The sequence below is a fragment of the Lutjanus erythropterus genome, chromosome 16, assembly GCF_056507025.1.
Source record: "Lutjanus erythropterus isolate fLutEry1 chromosome 16, fLutEry1.hap2, whole genome shotgun sequence".
In the NCBI taxonomy this organism is placed as follows: Eukaryota; Metazoa; Chordata; class Actinopteri; order Lutjaniformes; family Lutjanidae; genus Lutjanus; species Lutjanus erythropterus.
Window position 1 is genome coordinate 11502998 of NC_139332.1, and position 18316 is coordinate 11521313.

The 18316-nt window shown below is 39.6% G+C and overlaps 1 protein-coding gene across 1 annotated transcript in view; it reads left to right on the forward strand.

Moving 5' to 3' along the window:
* Window positions 1-18316, forward strand: part of LOC146312761 (triple functional domain protein-like) — a 105136-nt gene that overhangs the window by 45516 nt on the left and 41304 nt on the right. Inside the window, exons 5-13 of the mRNA XM_084739703.1 lie at window positions 2672-2864; window positions 8421-8525; window positions 8783-8979; window positions 10729-10978; window positions 11767-11889; window positions 13388-13579; window positions 15297-15428; window positions 16768-16998; window positions 17756-17878. Of these exons, the coding sequence (XP_084595829.1) occupies window positions 2672-2864; window positions 8421-8525; window positions 8783-8979; window positions 10729-10978; window positions 11767-11889; window positions 13388-13579; window positions 15297-15428; window positions 16768-16998; window positions 17756-17878 (1546 nt within the window). The remainder of the gene's footprint in view (window positions 1-2671; window positions 2865-8420; window positions 8526-8782; window positions 8980-10728; window positions 10979-11766; window positions 11890-13387; window positions 13580-15296; window positions 15429-16767; window positions 16999-17755; window positions 17879-18316) is intronic.

Sequence of the window (18316 nt, forward strand, 5' to 3'; positions counted from 1 at the left end):
TTTGTAGCAGAGATTCTCAATTTTTTTCTCAGCCTTGGACCTTTAACAAGTAAGAAAATATACTGCGGACCCCTTCATGTATGTCCCACAGAATAATGTGACGTAGCCTCTTTTTTTAAAAATAATTCTAGTAGAGGTGGAAAGTACAAATGGTATAGGTATGAATTTTGACTTTACAGTGATACTGTGGTAGAGCCCTCACTTTGCTTGACCAAAAAGTAACATGATAGTAAGTTACAACTTAAATGAAAAATGAAAATGAAAAAAATAAATAAATAAATAAATAAATAAAAAAAAAAAAATATATATATATATATATATATGTATATATACATATATATATATATATGTATATATATATATATATGTATATATATATATATATATATATATATATATATATATATATATATATATATATATATATATATGTATATGTATATGTATATATATATATATATATATATATATATATATATATATATATATATGTATACATATATATATATATATATATATATATATATATATATATATATATATATATATCCCGTGATGTATACCATTATTTTTCATGCCTTAAATTATATGGTGGTATAAATTTTAGGCCATATTGCCAAGCCCTAAATTCTGCTCAGCTATGTGCAAGAACAACACAAGAGAAATGTATTAAAAATATTTGCACCATGTCAACACAGAAGGCTCATAACATACATTCACACACATCAAGAGTATGTGTTTCACTCTGTGTGCACACATGAAATTCAGTTCTGATTATTTGAAATACTATGCAATAAAAAATATAAAACAGGCCTAACAAAAACCATAAAAGTCTAATAAAACATACTCATAAATCATAAGTTCAGGCTCTAATGAAGCATTTTGTAAATAAATATAAATAAATAAATACATTAATTAATTTTCATATCTGGATCATTTCAATGGATAAATCCTAAAACTTTTCATGGCTTCCATGGTAGAGCACCATCGACCCCTATTTGAAAACCATTGATTTAAAGAGAAGGAGAAATGATGCCTCAAAGCGAAGGGAACACCCGGAGCAAGTGGATGAGGCTCTGCAAGGAAACACGTGAGGGAACCGAGATGAGCATGTGAGGGGCGAGGGGAGAAATAATTCAAGAGCAGTTAGCTTGCCGCAGCTTCTCCGCTGCCAAAAAATCAGTTCTAGAGAAATGGATAGATGCTGAGACAGAGAGGGGAAAGCCTGAGCTGAGAGAGGGATGTATAACAGACAACAAACGCTGATGGAAGGAGGGAGGGATCAACAGGGAGAAAGCAGTGGATAGACAGCGAGCGAGAGAGAGGAGGAGGAGGAGGTGGGGTGGATTAGAATTGACAGAGACGGAGAGCGCATGTGTGGAGGAGGTGTGTGTGAGTGAGCAAGTGTGTGTGCGTGAAAGCAAAACAAAGTGTCGCAGTAGCCGAGGCAGTGCAGCAGCAGCGGCAGCAGTAGTTACTGTGGACGAGTCGCTCCTCGCCTCGCAGGTAAAAACATCTCTCCTCTCTGGCTCTCTCTGCGTTTACTTCTCCGTCTCCTTAATCTGCCGCTCGCCGCCTCCTTCCATCCGCCCTAATCCATCCATCCATCCATCCTCTGTTCACTCTCATCTCTATTTAAGTCACCACATTATCTCTGAAAGGGTTAAAATGTGAGTAAATTCTGTGCAAATGATCTTTTTTGACTTTTTTGGGGCCCTCAATGCATTTGTAACCACACCGTCGTCATGTCATGCTTTGCATATCTTCATAATCTCTCTCAATTGTGAGGTTTTTGGTGACCAAAGGTGTGCTATTTTGGGAAAGGCAACATCTGCACACTACTGCACACTGACTGTCTACTGACAGGCTGTTACAGTGGGAGAGGTTTAGAAAAGGATGAGGTATTTAGATGTAAAAATAGAGGCATATTACAATATTTGTTATGACAGTCAAAAAAAATGAAGGAAGAGATGTTTTCTAAATGCATAAAATTACCAAAAGGAAAGCTTCCAGATTTTCTAAATAATATAAGTAGTTACATGATTCCAAACAAGCTACGTAATAGTTTTTTTTTCCTCAAATCATGAAGACAGATGCATTTTTATGAAGATCTTGCATAACTGTAGCAGATTTTAGCTTCAGGTGTGTGGATGTAGTTCGTTATGTGATCACAATGTCTGCCAGACCAGAGCACCCCAGGGAGATGATGTTGCTGATGCACAAATGTGCTGATTTGTGTTTATATAAATATATCTATGCAAACATTTGTGACTCGTTTGTCGCAGGTTTCTGCGTGGGTGTGGGAGTGTGTGTGTGTGTGTGTGTGTGTGTGTGTGTGTGTGTGTGTGGGTGCATGGGTGGGTGTATGTGGGACGTGTGTTTGCTGCGTAGGCTTCTCACGGTATAGAAAATGCGTCATCTCACTGTTTGTTTTGATTCTTTCCTCCCTTTTTCTCTCTTTTTCAATCTCCATCTCTCTCTGCTCTTCACCTCTTTTCTCTCCATCCCTCCCTCATCCTTTCCCACGCCTGTCATCTGTCTCTTCTCTCTCTCTCTCTCTCTCTGGATTATGCTCTCTCCAATCTCCCACCGCCCCTCCCTCCCTCACATCCTCCCTCCCTTCTCTTTCTCTTTAATTCCTCCCACTCCCACCGACCTCCATCCATCCCAGCGAGGAGGTGTGTAAACATGGCTTCACGGTCATCGTTGATATGCGCGGCTCCAAGTGGGACAGCATCAAACCTCTGCTAAAGATCCTGCAGGAGTCCTTCCCGTCCTGCATTCACGTCGCCCTCATCATCAAACCAGACAACTTCTGGCAGAAACAGAGGACCAACTTCGGCAGCTCCAAGTTCGAATTTGAGGTAGGATGGAGAAAACAATAACAGATCACTTAAAAGCTAGAATAAGAATGATTTGTCATTTGCTGTTTGTAAACGCACGAGCAATACTTGATTGTTGAGTCTCATTACCAAGAGGTCTAATACCGACGTTTTGGGTTGGTAAAGTGTCCTGAGCACAGAAAAATAATGAGAAAATGAGAACATATGGGCGGAGGTGTCTCTGCAGAAGCAGGTGCTGCCGCACACCTCTGGTGGGTCGAGGGTGAGGGTTAAGAAGGATTATGTTTGTATGAGTCTTTGCATTTTTTTTGTGAAAACCCTGCATAGTATGCCTTTAATGTCATCACAGCTCTCTGGCTGCTTACATAATTATCTGAACCGGTACAAACATGTTTTTAACCTGTAAAATGGATAAAACACTTCAACAACATATTACTCAAAATGCCAGAATAGGTCGTGTTTTGGATTGTCATATGTTACCATCCATGACAGCAATAGATGCAGACTTAAAGATAAGGAATTATGTCATTGACGGTGAAATCAGCACAGAATTATGGGACCTGTTGTAGTTAAAGGGACAATTCACCCTACAATCAAAAATATTGTTCCGCTCATCTAGTTTGATTTGGTGTGAGTTCAGAGTACAATGTTAATGTTTTTTTACTTGCCTGGGTGCGTGGGTCAGAAATCTACTTGCCCAAAGTGGAAGTTGGAAGTTTTTACATGCCTGTACAAATAACAACAACACTTAAGATAATTGCTATGTGTAATTTATAAAAATGTAAGAAAATAGTGAAAAATATTCATCTCAGTCTTTAAATGTCTTGTTTTGTCAGCCCATAATCAAAGTTATTCTGTTTAATATGATAATAAACAGTGAAAAGCTAGAAAAATGGGGCGTTTTGAGCACCACAAGCTGAGTGCCATCTAATTTCATTGGATTTGAGAGAAGGCAGACATCTCTATGGCCGATATCTCCAAAACTCTGTAAAATAATCTAGATGGATAAACGGCACTATGGGCCAGAGAATTTTTATTTTTATTTTATTAATTTTGGGTGAACTGTCCCTTTAAACTGGGGGGCTATATAGTCAAAGCTTCACATCAATTGCCACAGCAACAGTGTTATATTTTACTGTAACTGTAGCTCTGTTACTGTAAGTGTAGACTTGTGTATAACACATTTTAGCATGCTGTACTGAATTTAAAAAGCGCCCAGATTTAGAGAGATTAAGTGCCTCAATTTTATATTTGCCACTTTGAAGTAATGAGTTATAAAAGTAGAAAAAAGTCAACGGTTTCCCCTTAATTTGCTCTCAGTTGAGTGGTGATAACGATCACCGTAGCCAGCTGAGCCGCTCATCGTTGACACATTTCATTGTTTTCCTCTCCCCGCTGCTTTGGGTGCATACATCACCAGCCAGCTGTCTACCAGAGAACAAATTTCATCACATTCAACGCAAAAAAAAAAAAAAAAAAAAAAGACACACAGTAGTCAGCAGATCACGAGGAGCAGTGTTTGTTTGCAATGTTGTCAGTCATGCTTTAGAGAACACATTTTCACAGCTAATTTAATGATACATTCACAAGAACAGGCTTATTTTTACACTCGGACACCAAAATGTGGACCATTGGAGAGGTTACTGAAAACACCACTGCATGGGGTAATCAGCGCGGGTTTTTTTTGTTTGCTTTTTGAAGTTGTGAAGATTTGAAGCCTGTTTAGTAAATTCCCCCTAATGAGGACTTGCTAACAATTTCCCTCCCTCCTGTTTGATCTGTCGTTAAAGAACCTTCCTTACCATGCTAATGATCAGCTTCTCGCTCATTGTTGTTTCTTTGTACATTATGTCCTCAGATTCCTGCACAATTCCTGCACATTGTGTTTCTGATACGTTCCCTTAAGCATCTGACTAAGTCTGTTTGTGTGTGTGTATGAGAGTGAGTGCACTGGGGTGGAAATGGCTCTGATTGCTCCCATGCTCATGCACACACAGGTCCGCTTTAGTCCGATGATGCCATATTGATTATCCGAGAGGAAAAATAGGCAGATGCCACAGGGCAGGTTGCAGTCATCCACGAGCTGCCATGCCAGGCCGCACGGGCATCGATTGGGTCATGTGTACTTGTGTATGTGTCTGCCTTCATGTGTGACTACCTAACTTCATGAGATTTCTAATGTTTGTATGCAGGGTCAGATTTCTCATGTTATTAGCCCATTAATGACTAACAACTATATTTATTGTGTAATGGAAAAGCCTCACAGATTGTTTTCTTTCAGAGGTGGAAATACAGAATTTGCTGTGGAGGGTATCAAGACCTGTTGCCATGACTAAATCCTAATTTTTGATTTCACGTATTTATCATGCCTATAAAGGGATAGTTCACCCAATAATTGATTGAAGGTTGGATTGAAGGTTGGGTTTAGTTTTTTAGTCCACAAAAGAGCGTTGGAGAATCTCCCAAACAATTTACGTGAGTGGTGACCCGTTTTCAAATGTAAAAAAACAAAAACATAAATGCCTCCATACTGCTCGTCTGGTATAATCTAAGTAATCTAAGTCTTCTAAAGCCCCAGCATGCCAAGGGGGGTTAGTTTTGAAAACTGGTCAGCAAATAACTTTTTGGGAGATTCTGCAACTTTTCTGTGTTCCTGTGAAACTCCAGCAGTGTTTTGTGGACTTAACAGCGAAACCCAACCTACAGTTGGCATGAGGGTTGAGTACATAATGACTGAATTTTAATTTTTGGATGAACTATCCCTTTAATTGGTAGAGTTTCTTTTTAAAACAAAATAAAATTAGTTCAACTTTTACTGAACATGCTAAATGTCAGATTTACACTGGGCCAAAGTGCATTGTTTTTAATCTAATGGTACTAAGCATTTGATATAATTAAATAATGCAATTTTAAGTTATTGAGATACAGCCATTTATGCATCATACTATATTTAGTTGTTGGTCATGTGTGATCACTCATTTTGTAATTGTTCAGGACAAATAGTAAAGGATTAAAACATGTTAAGAAAAACTTGGCCTGTAGCCTCATACCTTGATTGATTTGGGAAATTTCAGTGGATTTGTGTTTAGCTCAGCTTGTATTTTAAGTGCTGTAAGGAAATGAGAAAATTCAACTGAGGACATTAATGAATTAAAGGATTACATTTACAGGAAATGGGTTCAGAGATGAAACTTTCAGAAAAATTCATATCATGATTATAGTGACCAAAATCATCATGGTTTCAGTATTATTGCATAATTGTCAAAATGGACTGAAAAAGTAAAAAAAAAATACTGATACACTCACTGAAATGATTTCTCAATGGCTTCAGTGGGGAGAATAGATATAAAACATGAAATGTGATGTGTCTTTATGGTTTGACATTTATATCTATGAGAGGGACCACTTATGATGATGATGAAGATGATGATGACAGAAGCCTTTCCTCAGGTTTGCAAATATAGTGGAAGCCCCTTACAGTGATCACAGTCATGGTGATGTTTAGAGTAATCAAGCAGTCCACTTGTAATGTTAATTTTTTTTTGTCTTTTCATACATGAAAACATATGGAAAACATTTTTTAAACTAATAGTTAAATACATATAATTTTTTCCTTTCTCCAATGATTCTTTGCCTTGTGGTAACCTGTCTGATACTGGCTGGCTACCTGAGGCTGCTGCTGCATACACATTGAAATCATGACAGGAAAAATAAATGAAATGAATACGTCTCCTTGAAGCTTTTGACAAACTGCCAAAAACAAGCCAATGAGATGCAGCTGCAGAACTTCATTAAGTTATATTTTGTGTTATAGTTTGAATTACAGTACAGTGCAGTAATCTAGTTTGTACACAAATTTGAAAAGCATTTGAAAGAGTCGGTGAAATTCAGTAACTAGTGATTTGTTTTGTAAATGTAAGTCTTTTGTATTTATTTGCATATTTAAGCAAACTTTGAATAGTTAACAGTTAATATATTGCTCAATTTCAAGTTCCAATTTGCAACAAAAAAAGCCGTTCTTTCACATTTTTGACCATCAGTTTGCGCTCCTTTTTTCAAAGATTGGTTCAGGCACCATGTAGGCACTGGTGCCGTTTTAAAGTTTTTCAGACCATGATGATTAGGGCTGCAACAAATTAATCCTTCATTTTTTTTTCTTAATTAATTGATTAATTTTTTGGTCTACAAAATGTCTGAAATGGGTGAAAAATATTGGTCACTGTATCCAAAGCCCAAGATGACGCCCTCAAATGTCTTATCGTTCACAGCCCAAAGATATTTAGTTTCCCATCATAGAGGAGTAAAGAAACCAGAAAATATTCACATTTGAGAATCTAGAATCTGATTTATTGATTATCAAAACAGTTGGTTGTGTAATAATTGATTAATCAGTTAATCATTGCAGTAATCAAGCACATTTTTGAGAATAATTCAAATTTGAAACTGTAATTGTAATTGTTGGGAAGTTTTCCAAGAATAAACGGGTCTACTACATCTAGCGTACACAGCACCGATCAGCTCTGAGCGTCAGTAAGTGTTACTGTAGTAAGTTCATGTGTTTGTCTCATGGATTTTCTCTCAGCTTGGTAAAATAAAAACTAGAAGAAGAGATAGATCTCTGTTCTCTCCTCCCTTTGTGTTGAATTGAGACAGAAAGAAAGGAAGCAGCGAGCCAGAGCGCAGAGAGCCGCCTGCAACCTTGGTTTTGATTGTTGATAAATCGCGCAGTCCTGTAGGGGAAGGAAAAACGGTCCCCACCAACCCTGACCGATTCTCCCCCTCACCATTCAACAGAGTACAAATCAATTAACTCGAACAACAATAGCAAACGTGGCGGTATCAGTATTTTCCCCTGGCAAGAGCCAGTGTGCTTTTTTACCCAAGGACAACAGTGAGTTTCTGCATTGTGTGGCCTACACAAAACTATCCAAGCTACCGTTCTGTCTCCATCCATCTCTGGCCATGTGTGTGGGGGTGTTGTGCGGAGGAGGCTTAGCAGAAACACAGAGGCACTGAAACCAAACAGGGAGACATTTCCTTGCTGTATCTCTGAAATTGATATTGTAATATGCAGTTGTTTTGTGAAGAGGATTTGAATGTCACTTAGCTCTTAAGTGAAGGACGACCACAGGGGATCAGAGAAAAACTGTGCCAAGGTGTTTTAATTCTATGCTCTGAAAAGTGTTTTTAGTGGCTGTTTGTTAAAATTTGAATGGTATCATGATGCTGCTGTGTACTGGACTGGCAGAATAAAGAGGATAAAGTGGACTGAAGTCATGTCACTGATGTATTAAGTTCTTAATTACTTGGCCTTAGTGAAAAATTGCATCTCTGCAACTCTGTATTCATGAACAAAATCCTGTGTTGATACATTTGGGGAGCTAGGGGTTGGCCTTGTCTTCCCTAAATAACCAAATTTTCAGCAGCACAAGAAGGTAGCAAAGAAATGCAGTGGGAGGAGAGGAGAGATTAGAAGCATTTTGCGCTCAATTGACTGACTTTAACCTAAATCCGCCTAAACCCCATTCAATCCCTCCTTCTCTCTCGCCTGCTTTCCCTCCACCTTTCGCTCCGTAGACCACCATGGTGTCGCTAGAGGGCCTCACAAAGGTCGTCGACCCCTCCCAGCTGACAGCGGACTTCGATGGCAGCCTGGACTACAACCATGAAGAGTGGATAGAGGTGCGTCTTGTCGCTCAAGCTCTTCTGCATGATCGAAAAATCTATATTGAAATCCCTAAAAACCCCAAACGACTTAGAAATGCAGCAGTGCTTTACTTAACAAGCAGACAATGGCTACATACCAAGTAGATGAATTGTATTACACAGTAGCAGCAGCTGTTTGCAGCTGTAGCAGTAGTGGTAATATGTATGCAATATTTATATGCAATATTCTTCATTTGGTTAGTAAACATGATCATATTCTGTCCATTATCCAGGTGCGTGTGGCATTTGAGGAGTTTTCTGGCCACGCCACCCAGATGTTAGCTCGACTAGAAGAGATGCAAGAAACCGTGTCGAGGAAAGACTTTCCCCAAGATCTGGAAGGAGCCAGGCGGATGATAGAGGAACACGCCACACTGAAGAAGAAAGTCATAAAGGCCCCGATAGAGGAGCTGGACACTGAGGGACAGAGGTGAGCATGCAATAAAACTTCAGTTGTGCCTTTTCTTTTTTGTATTATTTAGGACTTAATTAGTAGGACAAATGCTGGAAGGCTCGTATCACCTTCTTCCAAATGTTTTCATGTCTTGGAAAGCCTTCTTCTATCAAAAAATAGCCTTTATCCCTTCTTCCCTTTAGCTCTTTGTCAATCATGTGTGACGAGAGTGCTTCAGGGTCAGGTGAAAACAGTACATGTTTAAAGTCAAAAGGTACAAGGGTCACTGGCAGCGACAACAAAAAACCTTGTTTGCTCCCACAAGCCTCAGATTGTTGAATAGTGCCCCCTCTCTATATGTAAAGCTTAAAGTTTCTGTAAAATAAAATTCTAGCATTATATATGATAGACAATGATTTCTGAAAACATGAAAAGACTGAACTATGTAGCACTCAATTATGTTTCTGTGGTATGACAAAGTCAGGACACACATTTATTATTGCTTCACATGGACTGATGGATGAAGTGACCAGTTTACTCTGTCAGAATTGCTTCTCAGATGGTGGCTTTAGCAAACCCTCCCTCCACACCTTTCCAAGATCAGAATAGAGGGTGGCTGTGCCAACCATTTCTGTAAAATTTCTGAAACAGACGATCAGACATTCACACTGATTTTACACCATGATTGGGCAGCTGTTTTGATGTGAAAAAGGAACTTCTCACTCAGCTCCGTTTATTTGATTCTTGAAAACCAATTGCAACACCAATATGTCTTTCAGGAGAGACTTGTTTAAATCGTAGCTACAGGAATTCAGGAATAACTACATAGAAACAGCTGGTCTTCTTGTGGATGGTCTTGTTAGCTTATGTAGCTCATATAGACACATCAGTAATCAGTTGAGACTGTTTTATAACCATTTAAAAATTCCTCGTAGCAGCCCGCTCTGTAACAAACTACGAAAAGAAACCAACATGGAGCACTAATGTCAGTTGTGCAGCACAGTCATAATTAATTGTTTACACAACGCACAACACAAAAAATTCAAGTAAAAGGTCTCTGTAAAAGGTTACTTTTTCTATTATGGAAGTCCCTGGACCGGTCAGCAACTGAAGGAGCAAAATAGCAGGTTTTGTCTGGGGAACCAAAGTGGGCTTGTCATATTCCACAGGTCATTGTGCAACACTCTGTTGATGAGGATCCCTAATTACAATGGTTCCACTCAAAACTGGTGGAAATTCGACTGGCTCGCTATATAATACCAATGTTCCAAGAATCTTGAGTGGAAACAGTTCAAGAACCAGAGCTTTCCTTTGGTGGAAAAGGGCCCTGAGATGTAAGATAGTTTGGATTTGTATTACGTTTTTAGTATACCACTATTTCTGTCCCTGGTGCTTTAGCCTAATGAGTGAAGCTAATGCTAGCACGCATTAGTATTTATCTGTTTTTTGCCAGTATGGATAAGAAATAGGTCCTAAAATACATTCCTAATGGTCTTAAAAAGTCTTCAATTTAACTTGTAACCTGCAGAAACCCTGTATAAATACTTCTAATTTCCATCAAAATAGTTTTGATCGAGTATACCAGGGTCTTTAGTCAACATTACGCTTCTACAATCCTAAGAATCTCATCGCAGCAAATGAAACATTATACTTCTGCTGATGTGATATCTATCTGTACTGGTCAACCATTTCTCATATAACAAATGCCAAGCTTTGTTCAGTAAAACAATTATAGCAATTCACAAGCTTGAATAATGCAACACTATACATTGAATTCATCTCCAGGTTGCTCCAGCGAATCCAGAGCAGCGAGTCCTTCTCCAACCGTAACGGCGGAGGCGGTGGCAGCGGCGGCAGCAGCAGTAGCAGTGGTGGGATGTGCAACGCCGACACCCAGGGGCTGGTGCCGCGGATCACCCAGCTTCTGGACAAACTGCACTCTACTCGGCAGCACCTCCACCAGGCCTGGCATGTCCGCAAGCTCCAGCTGGATCAGTGCTTCCAGCTCCGCCTGTTCGAGCAGGACGCTGAGAAGGTCGGTGGATGGCGGGTGGGAGGGGTGGGTCATTCAGCGTGAGCAGTGATGTAGTGGTAATCTATAACCACAGTTGGTGATCACTGTAGGGCTGACAACTGCCAATACAAACAAAAACTTAATTACACCCACAGAGAAGCATTGATTTACTTGTGAATGCAGAGCTCATGAATTCATGTCCCTTTTATTTTAACCGTTAAACAGCAGCTTAAACTTTATTTCACAAATAAAACAGGAGGTAAAAACCAAATGGCTTCACCCTCTGCCACATCTCAGGATAACAGACAGGGAGATGGAGGATCGCTTATGCAGGCAGAAGGCCACCTACTCTGGCAGCCACCCTGACAGCTCAGGTGATGACAGCTGCAGCACAGAATAGAAGGAGACAGGCAGAGAAAATTCACAGATCCATGTTTGAGTGAGTGGAATAAAATAGCAGGTTGCAGCAACAGAGCGAGAGCTGCAGTCTTGGATACACTGCAGTAGTAGGAGCTTGTTGCTAGGACACCATAGGCCACGAGTTGTTCTCTCGGAGAGCCTGAGAGGATACTCTTAATCGAGGCAGTCCATTTCTCAGTATTCTGGCCTGGAAAGATGACAAGTATCGGCAGCAGCACACAAACACACTCACGGCTAAGTGCCAGCTGTTTGTTTTCACCTGCTCTTGCAGCGATCTGTGAAAAGTTAATGATGAACTTGTAGCTTTTGTGTATATGTTTTCTTTTGGCTAACTGGGTAACATTTTTCTTTCTCTCTGTCTGTCTGTCCTGTCATTCCCCGTGCCTCAGATGTTTGACTGGATCATGCACAACAAGGGTTTGTTTCTGGCAGGCTACACAGAGATTGGCAACAACCACCCCCACGCCATAGAGCTGCAAACCCAGCACAACCACTTCGCTATGAACTGCATGGTAAGACACACGCACACATACACACATGCACGCACGCAGAATCTCATCCGCAGCAGGAGGTAATGCTTTTCCGCCCACTTGGACTATCGAGTCCATGCCCCGTGCTGTATAATCATATAGTTATTGCACTTAGCGTCAACCTCTAGCACTGTGTTTGAGTGTTTGTTTGGAGCAGCCTGTGCTTGTGTGCACTTGCACATTTTCTGCGTGCTAGCAGCAGCACAACCAGGTATTGAGTAATCCTATTCTTTATCCACAGTCGGCCTTATGTAACCATTATGAAACTGTTGAGATGAGGAATCAATCTCGCCACTAGAGTTTCTGTCCTCAGATGAGAAATGATGCCGACAATTCGATAACCCTTGCCTCAGTCTCTGCTCCTCTTTCACTTGCAGCGTTTAATTTACTTTTTCCTCAAGCCTATCTCCTCACCTGTCTACTTTTTCTATGTCTCTTATTTTTCATTTCATTCTCAACCAGTGATGGCTACTTAAAGGGACAGTTCACCCTGGAATTAAGAATGCATTTTTCCTCTTGCCTGTAATGCTGTTTATCCATCTTGATTGTTTTGGAGATATCGGCTGTAGAGATATTTGCCTTCTCTTAAATATAATGAGACTAAATGGCACTTGGCATGTGGTGCTCAAAGCACCAAGAGTATATTGATAACCCTCGCCTCGTTCATGACCCAATTACTCAAGATAAGCTGCAGACGTTATGTGAGCAGTACCATGTAGGAAGTACTTTCTTTTTACTGCAGAATCTTTCAGAACTATTTTCTGTCTGCAGTAGAATCTACTGGAACTACGTTTTTTCTAGAGGTGCCCGATTAATCAAAATTTATTTGAAGTTGCAATATGGCTTTCTGCAATTTTCACATCACAGGAGGTACAATATTTGTTAAAGGCAAAATGTGTGTCAAAAAAATTGTAATGAATGTCATGAGGCAGAGATGACCTGTCCTACACATTAGAGTCTACAGACTTAAAAAGAACATCTTAGTCATAGTCATTTTACCATATTTTTCATTCAAAATAAGAATAATAGTGTAAAACTGTACCTGTAATATGCAAATCATATTGCAATTACCGTATCAGTCAAAATAATCGTAATTTGATATTTTTTCAAGATCATTCAGCCTTAAGTAGAATCTACTAGAAACCCGATTACTCAGTATAATCCAGAGACCTTGTGAACTACTTTCTTTCTACAGTAGAATCTGCTGGAAAGAAAGTGAAAGAAAATAGATCCTACATGAAACTGCTCACAACAAGGTCTGTGGATTATCTTGAGTAACCAGGTTATGACTTCTGGAAAGAGACATTGCTGCAGTCACATCTAGTTCCATTATAATTATTTACTCTACGGTCGATTTCTCCAAAACTAGCTCCCAAAAACTAGCCATCTATGTCTAAAGGTAAGAGGTGAACTCTCCCTTCCAGTACTTGTTTTGCACAACTGCTCTATTCAGCTGTCTCTCCCCGTTTCCTCTGTGCAGAATGTGTACGTCAACATCAACCGCATCATGTCAGTGGGCAACCGGCTGCTGGAGTCGGGTCACTACGCCTCCCAGCAGATCAAGCAGATCTCAGGCCAGCTGGAGAAAGAGTGGAAGGCCTTCGCCGCGGCGCTGGATGAACGAAGCACGCTGCTTGAGATGTCAGCCAGCTTCCACCAGAAATGTGACCAGGTGAGTCAGAAACAAATGCCCTAATACAGAAACAAGGCTGCAATGAAAAATCATTTTTAGATTTTAGAAAATCTTTTATGAAAATAGTTAACAGTTAATTTAATAGTGGACAACTAATCGTTTAATTGTTGCTGCTCTATATTTGAGATCCTGGAACCAGCAAATGTTTGTTTTTTCCCTCTTAAAAATTACTTAAACAACGATCAAAATGACGATTAACTGCTTGATTAATTGTTTTAGCTCTACTCAGATGTTTGGCCTCCAATGTCTTCAAGTTCTCAAGACTATAGAATATAATCATGAATTCCCAACCCTTAAAAAGTGTTGCAAAACGTTATTTTGAAGTCTGATTCAAGACTTTACATTTGGTGTGTTCTGGTGCAGAGGGACGGTTGTATCATTTCTCACTTTTAGCTTTAACAATTTCATGTACATTGCTGCAGAAACTGTCTTCACATTGTGTTTCATCTCATGTTTACCTTAAGAATAATGTGTGGCTGCAGCCATCGATTGTTTTCATTGTTGATTAATCTGTCCATTATTTTCTCAATTAATCGATAAGTTGTTAAGACAGAAAACGGTGAAAAATTGATCCACTGGTGTTTCCTAAAGCCCAAAGTGACGTCCTCAAATGTCATGTTTTGTCAACAACCCAAAGATACTCAGTTTACTGTCACAGAGGAGTAAAGAAAAGATAAGATATTCACAATTAAGTAGCTGAAGTCAGAGAATTTTGACTTTTAGCTTAACTGACCTCAACATGAAGAAAAGCTAGCGTCTCCCAGTACATCTAAAGCTCATTAATTCACACATTATATCATATTTGTTTCATTTTCATTGATGTACCTTGGGAGGCAGCTGGGGTGTTGACCTTCACTATCTTAATGGATGCACACGGGCACATATACACACACTTTCTGGGTTGTAAAATACCCATTTGGCTTCATTAAATCTATAAAGCCAAACCTATGCATTGCATTAACATATATTTACATACACAATGCGGAATATAAGTAAAGTATTTGTTATCTGCTGTTATTTCCATCTGTGCTCATTAGTCGGGCCACTATGGAATGATTCATGGCTTGAAAAAGCTCACAAGCAGAATCCCAACTGGGGAACATGGGTGGTACGACTTTTCCGACCTGGAATATTGCCGTCATCAGACCGGCCTTTCATGTTTGTGAGCTGAAATAGAAACAGCTTTTTTCTTCTTCTTTTTTTTTTTTCAGAGGTTTCACCCCAACCTTTTCTCCTCCACACATATTGAAAGCCTCATTTTAAATCTTTGTTCCATAATGTGTCCTTTTCCAATTATCAGCAGTAGTGAAATCACTTTAATTTTCTGATATTTTTCTGAGGCCAGCGTTGCTCACTGGCTTGTTCTCCTCCCCTCCCACATTGGGCTAAAGAAAGTTCTAGGAAGTCACCACAGGTCAATGAACAGCACGCTCAGTCATGGATAATTCCTCTGAAACAGTCTTAAGAGAGCTCATAACCATATAAATGGACATGTCTGCATGTTCAAGCTCAGTAATTGTAAAGAAAATGCTCCTTAGGCGATTTCTTGTGCTCTCTGGTATGTCTGAGTAACATGTGACCTGGGGGAAGAGCACAAGGATGTGTACACGACTGTCTCGCGCCATGTCTCGTGTGAAACGCTTTACGTCTGAGTGGCAGTTTGCGTAAATCTAAGTGTGTGTTTCTTCCCCTGCAGTACATGAGTAATGTGGACTCGTGGTGTAAGGCATGCGGTGAAGTGGATTTGCCCTCTGAGCTGCAAGACCTTGAAGACGCCATCCACCACCACCAAGGCCTGTATGAACACATCACTGCTGCCTATTCTGAGGTAACATCACGCTTTATCTGCATATATGATGTGCAAAACCATTAAGCCTTAACATGTTTCCAGAGTTTACTTTTATCTCAGCACATCACTAAGTTTGCGTTGCACCAACAAGGATTCAGTTTAAAACCTTGGTTTAACTTTAAATTTTGTTGCGCCAAACTATTTAACTGGCTAAAGATTAAATGTAATCCTCTCTTCAGACTTCAGTTTAGTTGTGCTCTAAACCTATATTTAATTCTTTAACACCAAAATGTTAAACTTCATTTTAAAATGTAGTCCAATATAACTTTAAATTTGTACTCGAGGAGGTAAAATAATCAAGTTCCTCGATGACAGTAAAGGGACAGACTCAACTCAAATGAGTTTTATAATGGTCTCTTCTTTCTTTCACTCTTGTTGATAATTCAGGTAACCTTTTAGCTAGCTAGAAAACAATGTAACACGGTTTTGTTGTACTTTATAGCTCGTTATCAACAATACAATGTGTATTTTTGTACTTCTTAGCTAGCTAGCAAGGAATACGATGGGTTTTTGTACTTTTTAGTAAGCCAGCAAACTGTGCACCTTTTTCTCTTCTCTCTTTTTAGCTAGCTGGCAAACAATGAAACTTTTTGTGAAGGAATACAGATCAGCCAAAATGTAATGTTGCTCCCCCCTTTTTTTATACTTACTTGGTCCCTACAGTATTAAATCAGTAATTTATTTATTTTAACTTGCTAAACCCAGTCTAAAACATGAACTGTCATGACTTAATTTGCAGCTATACGCCTGTTGTTAAAGCTTCAGTGCAGGTTCATTCTATTATTAGAGACATAATTCAGATACACAAACTGTGGTAGCTTTTCTCTCTTAATGGAAAATAAACTTTTAAAAAGAAATTTACTCTCATAAACTCTGAACCTCTCATATTGCCTTTTGGTTAGAATTGCTTTTAGAAAGATAAACTTTCTCCAGCCAACTTCTACACACAGCACAACTCTGTGTTTTAAATGTAATTTAAAAGAAAGTACTACTTTTACAAGAACCATATTAAAGGAATTGCAGTTGTACAGAACAAAAATAACTTTTCATTCTCACTCATTACTCCTTTGTGTGACTCTTTCATCTCTTTTTTTGAGTTTCTAAATATAGCATTTAAAGTGTGTGCTTTCTCAGAGAAATGTCAACACAGTTTGCTGGCTGCTGTTTTTATTTGGTTGATGTTTTTTATTTCTGGTACAGTCAAATACAAATCATATTTCTACTTGTTATTCTGCCAGTACTTTTCACTCCTCTGCATTTGTGTAGTAGTTGTGAGTCAAATTAAATACCAACAACTTCTTTTCTAAATGTTCCTCAGGTGAGCCAAGATGGTAAAGCCCTTTTGGACAAGCTGCAGCGACCTTTGACCCCGGGCAGCGCTGATTCACTGACAGCATCGGCAAACTACTCTAAGGCAGTGCACCACGTCCTAGACATTATCCACGAGGTGCTGCATCACCAGAGACAGCTGGAAAACATCTGGCAACACCGCAAAGTGCGGTTGCACCAACGTCTGCAGCTCTGTGTCTTTCAGCAGGATGTCCAACAGGTACACACATATTGTGTGTCTGTGTGTGTGTGTGTGTGTGTGTATAGAGGGAGAGGGAGCGGGAGAGTATATTTGTTTTTTGTTTATATGCATGCACACGTTTGTTTAAGTACATGATAATTCCAGGACCAGTTTTTTTCAGTATAACATAAGAGGGTTAGACAGTAATTTGAAAATAATAGGGTAGCCTGCTGGTTAGAAGGATTCTACTCTTAATAGAGGGTTTGATCAGAGGAGCAGCCATGTTTTCTTGCAAAATGTCCTTGAGCAAGTTGCTGGAACCTTGCGTCTTCACTCATCGTGTGGTTCAGTGGAAAGGAACATTGGATAAAAGCCTGAAATGTAAATGCTCTCTGCAGAATAAAGGCTTGAAAACAAGTACAATGAGCGTGCCACAATCAAACGGTCCAATATGATAATACAGTTGCATACTGTCCAAAAATCATGGGCATTCCTGTGTGTGTTGACATGGCAACTGTTGCTATAGCAACTGAACTGGGTCATCTGTCCATGCAGATGCTGTTTATCCATTACCGCTTTGAAGGACATAGTGCAAGGAGAGGAGTGTGAAAAAAAAAAGGCTCGGTGCAACGACTCGCACAACGCTGGTCGTCATTTCTGTCATTCCTCCTCTCTTACACGCTCTTTTGATAATCATTGACACTTGTGGCTCATTCGCCACCTTAGAGCGCCCCCTTGTGGCTGCCTGGTTCCTAGTGTTTGTCTTACTTTGTGTACGTGTGGTCTTTGTACGCAGGTGCTGGACTGGATAGAAAACCATGGCGAGGCCTTCCTCAGCAAACACACAGGTGTGGGAAAGTCCCTCCACCGAGCCCGAGCTCTACAGAAGCGACATGAGGACTTTGAGGAAGTGGCACAGGTAGATTGGTTCTCTCAGTAACTTTCACTACTACGTTTAAGACAAAAAATCACTGTGTTAATAGTGGTATTTTTTTCTGTTGTCAAGACAGAGTTACCAGTACAGCGATCACTTATTTGGTGTGGTTTTTTAAATGGCTGCAAGAAAGAAATTTGATCAAAACAACAGCAGCAACAAAGCACAGAATCATGGACAGGACATTCAATACTTAGACAAATAAAACATAAAAATGATCATTACAAAACAGTCAAAATGGTAGTCAGAACTAAATACTACAAACAAGAGGAAACCCCCACAGAAATCCCCGAGGGGAATCATGCCAGACAGTGTCAGGTCCTGCTGCAGTGTGTTCCAGGTCGAGTAGGAGAAGGCATCTTATACCAGATGACTAAAGAATACAGAGTACAATGATGTCTGGGGGCAGAGGTGGGACTAACT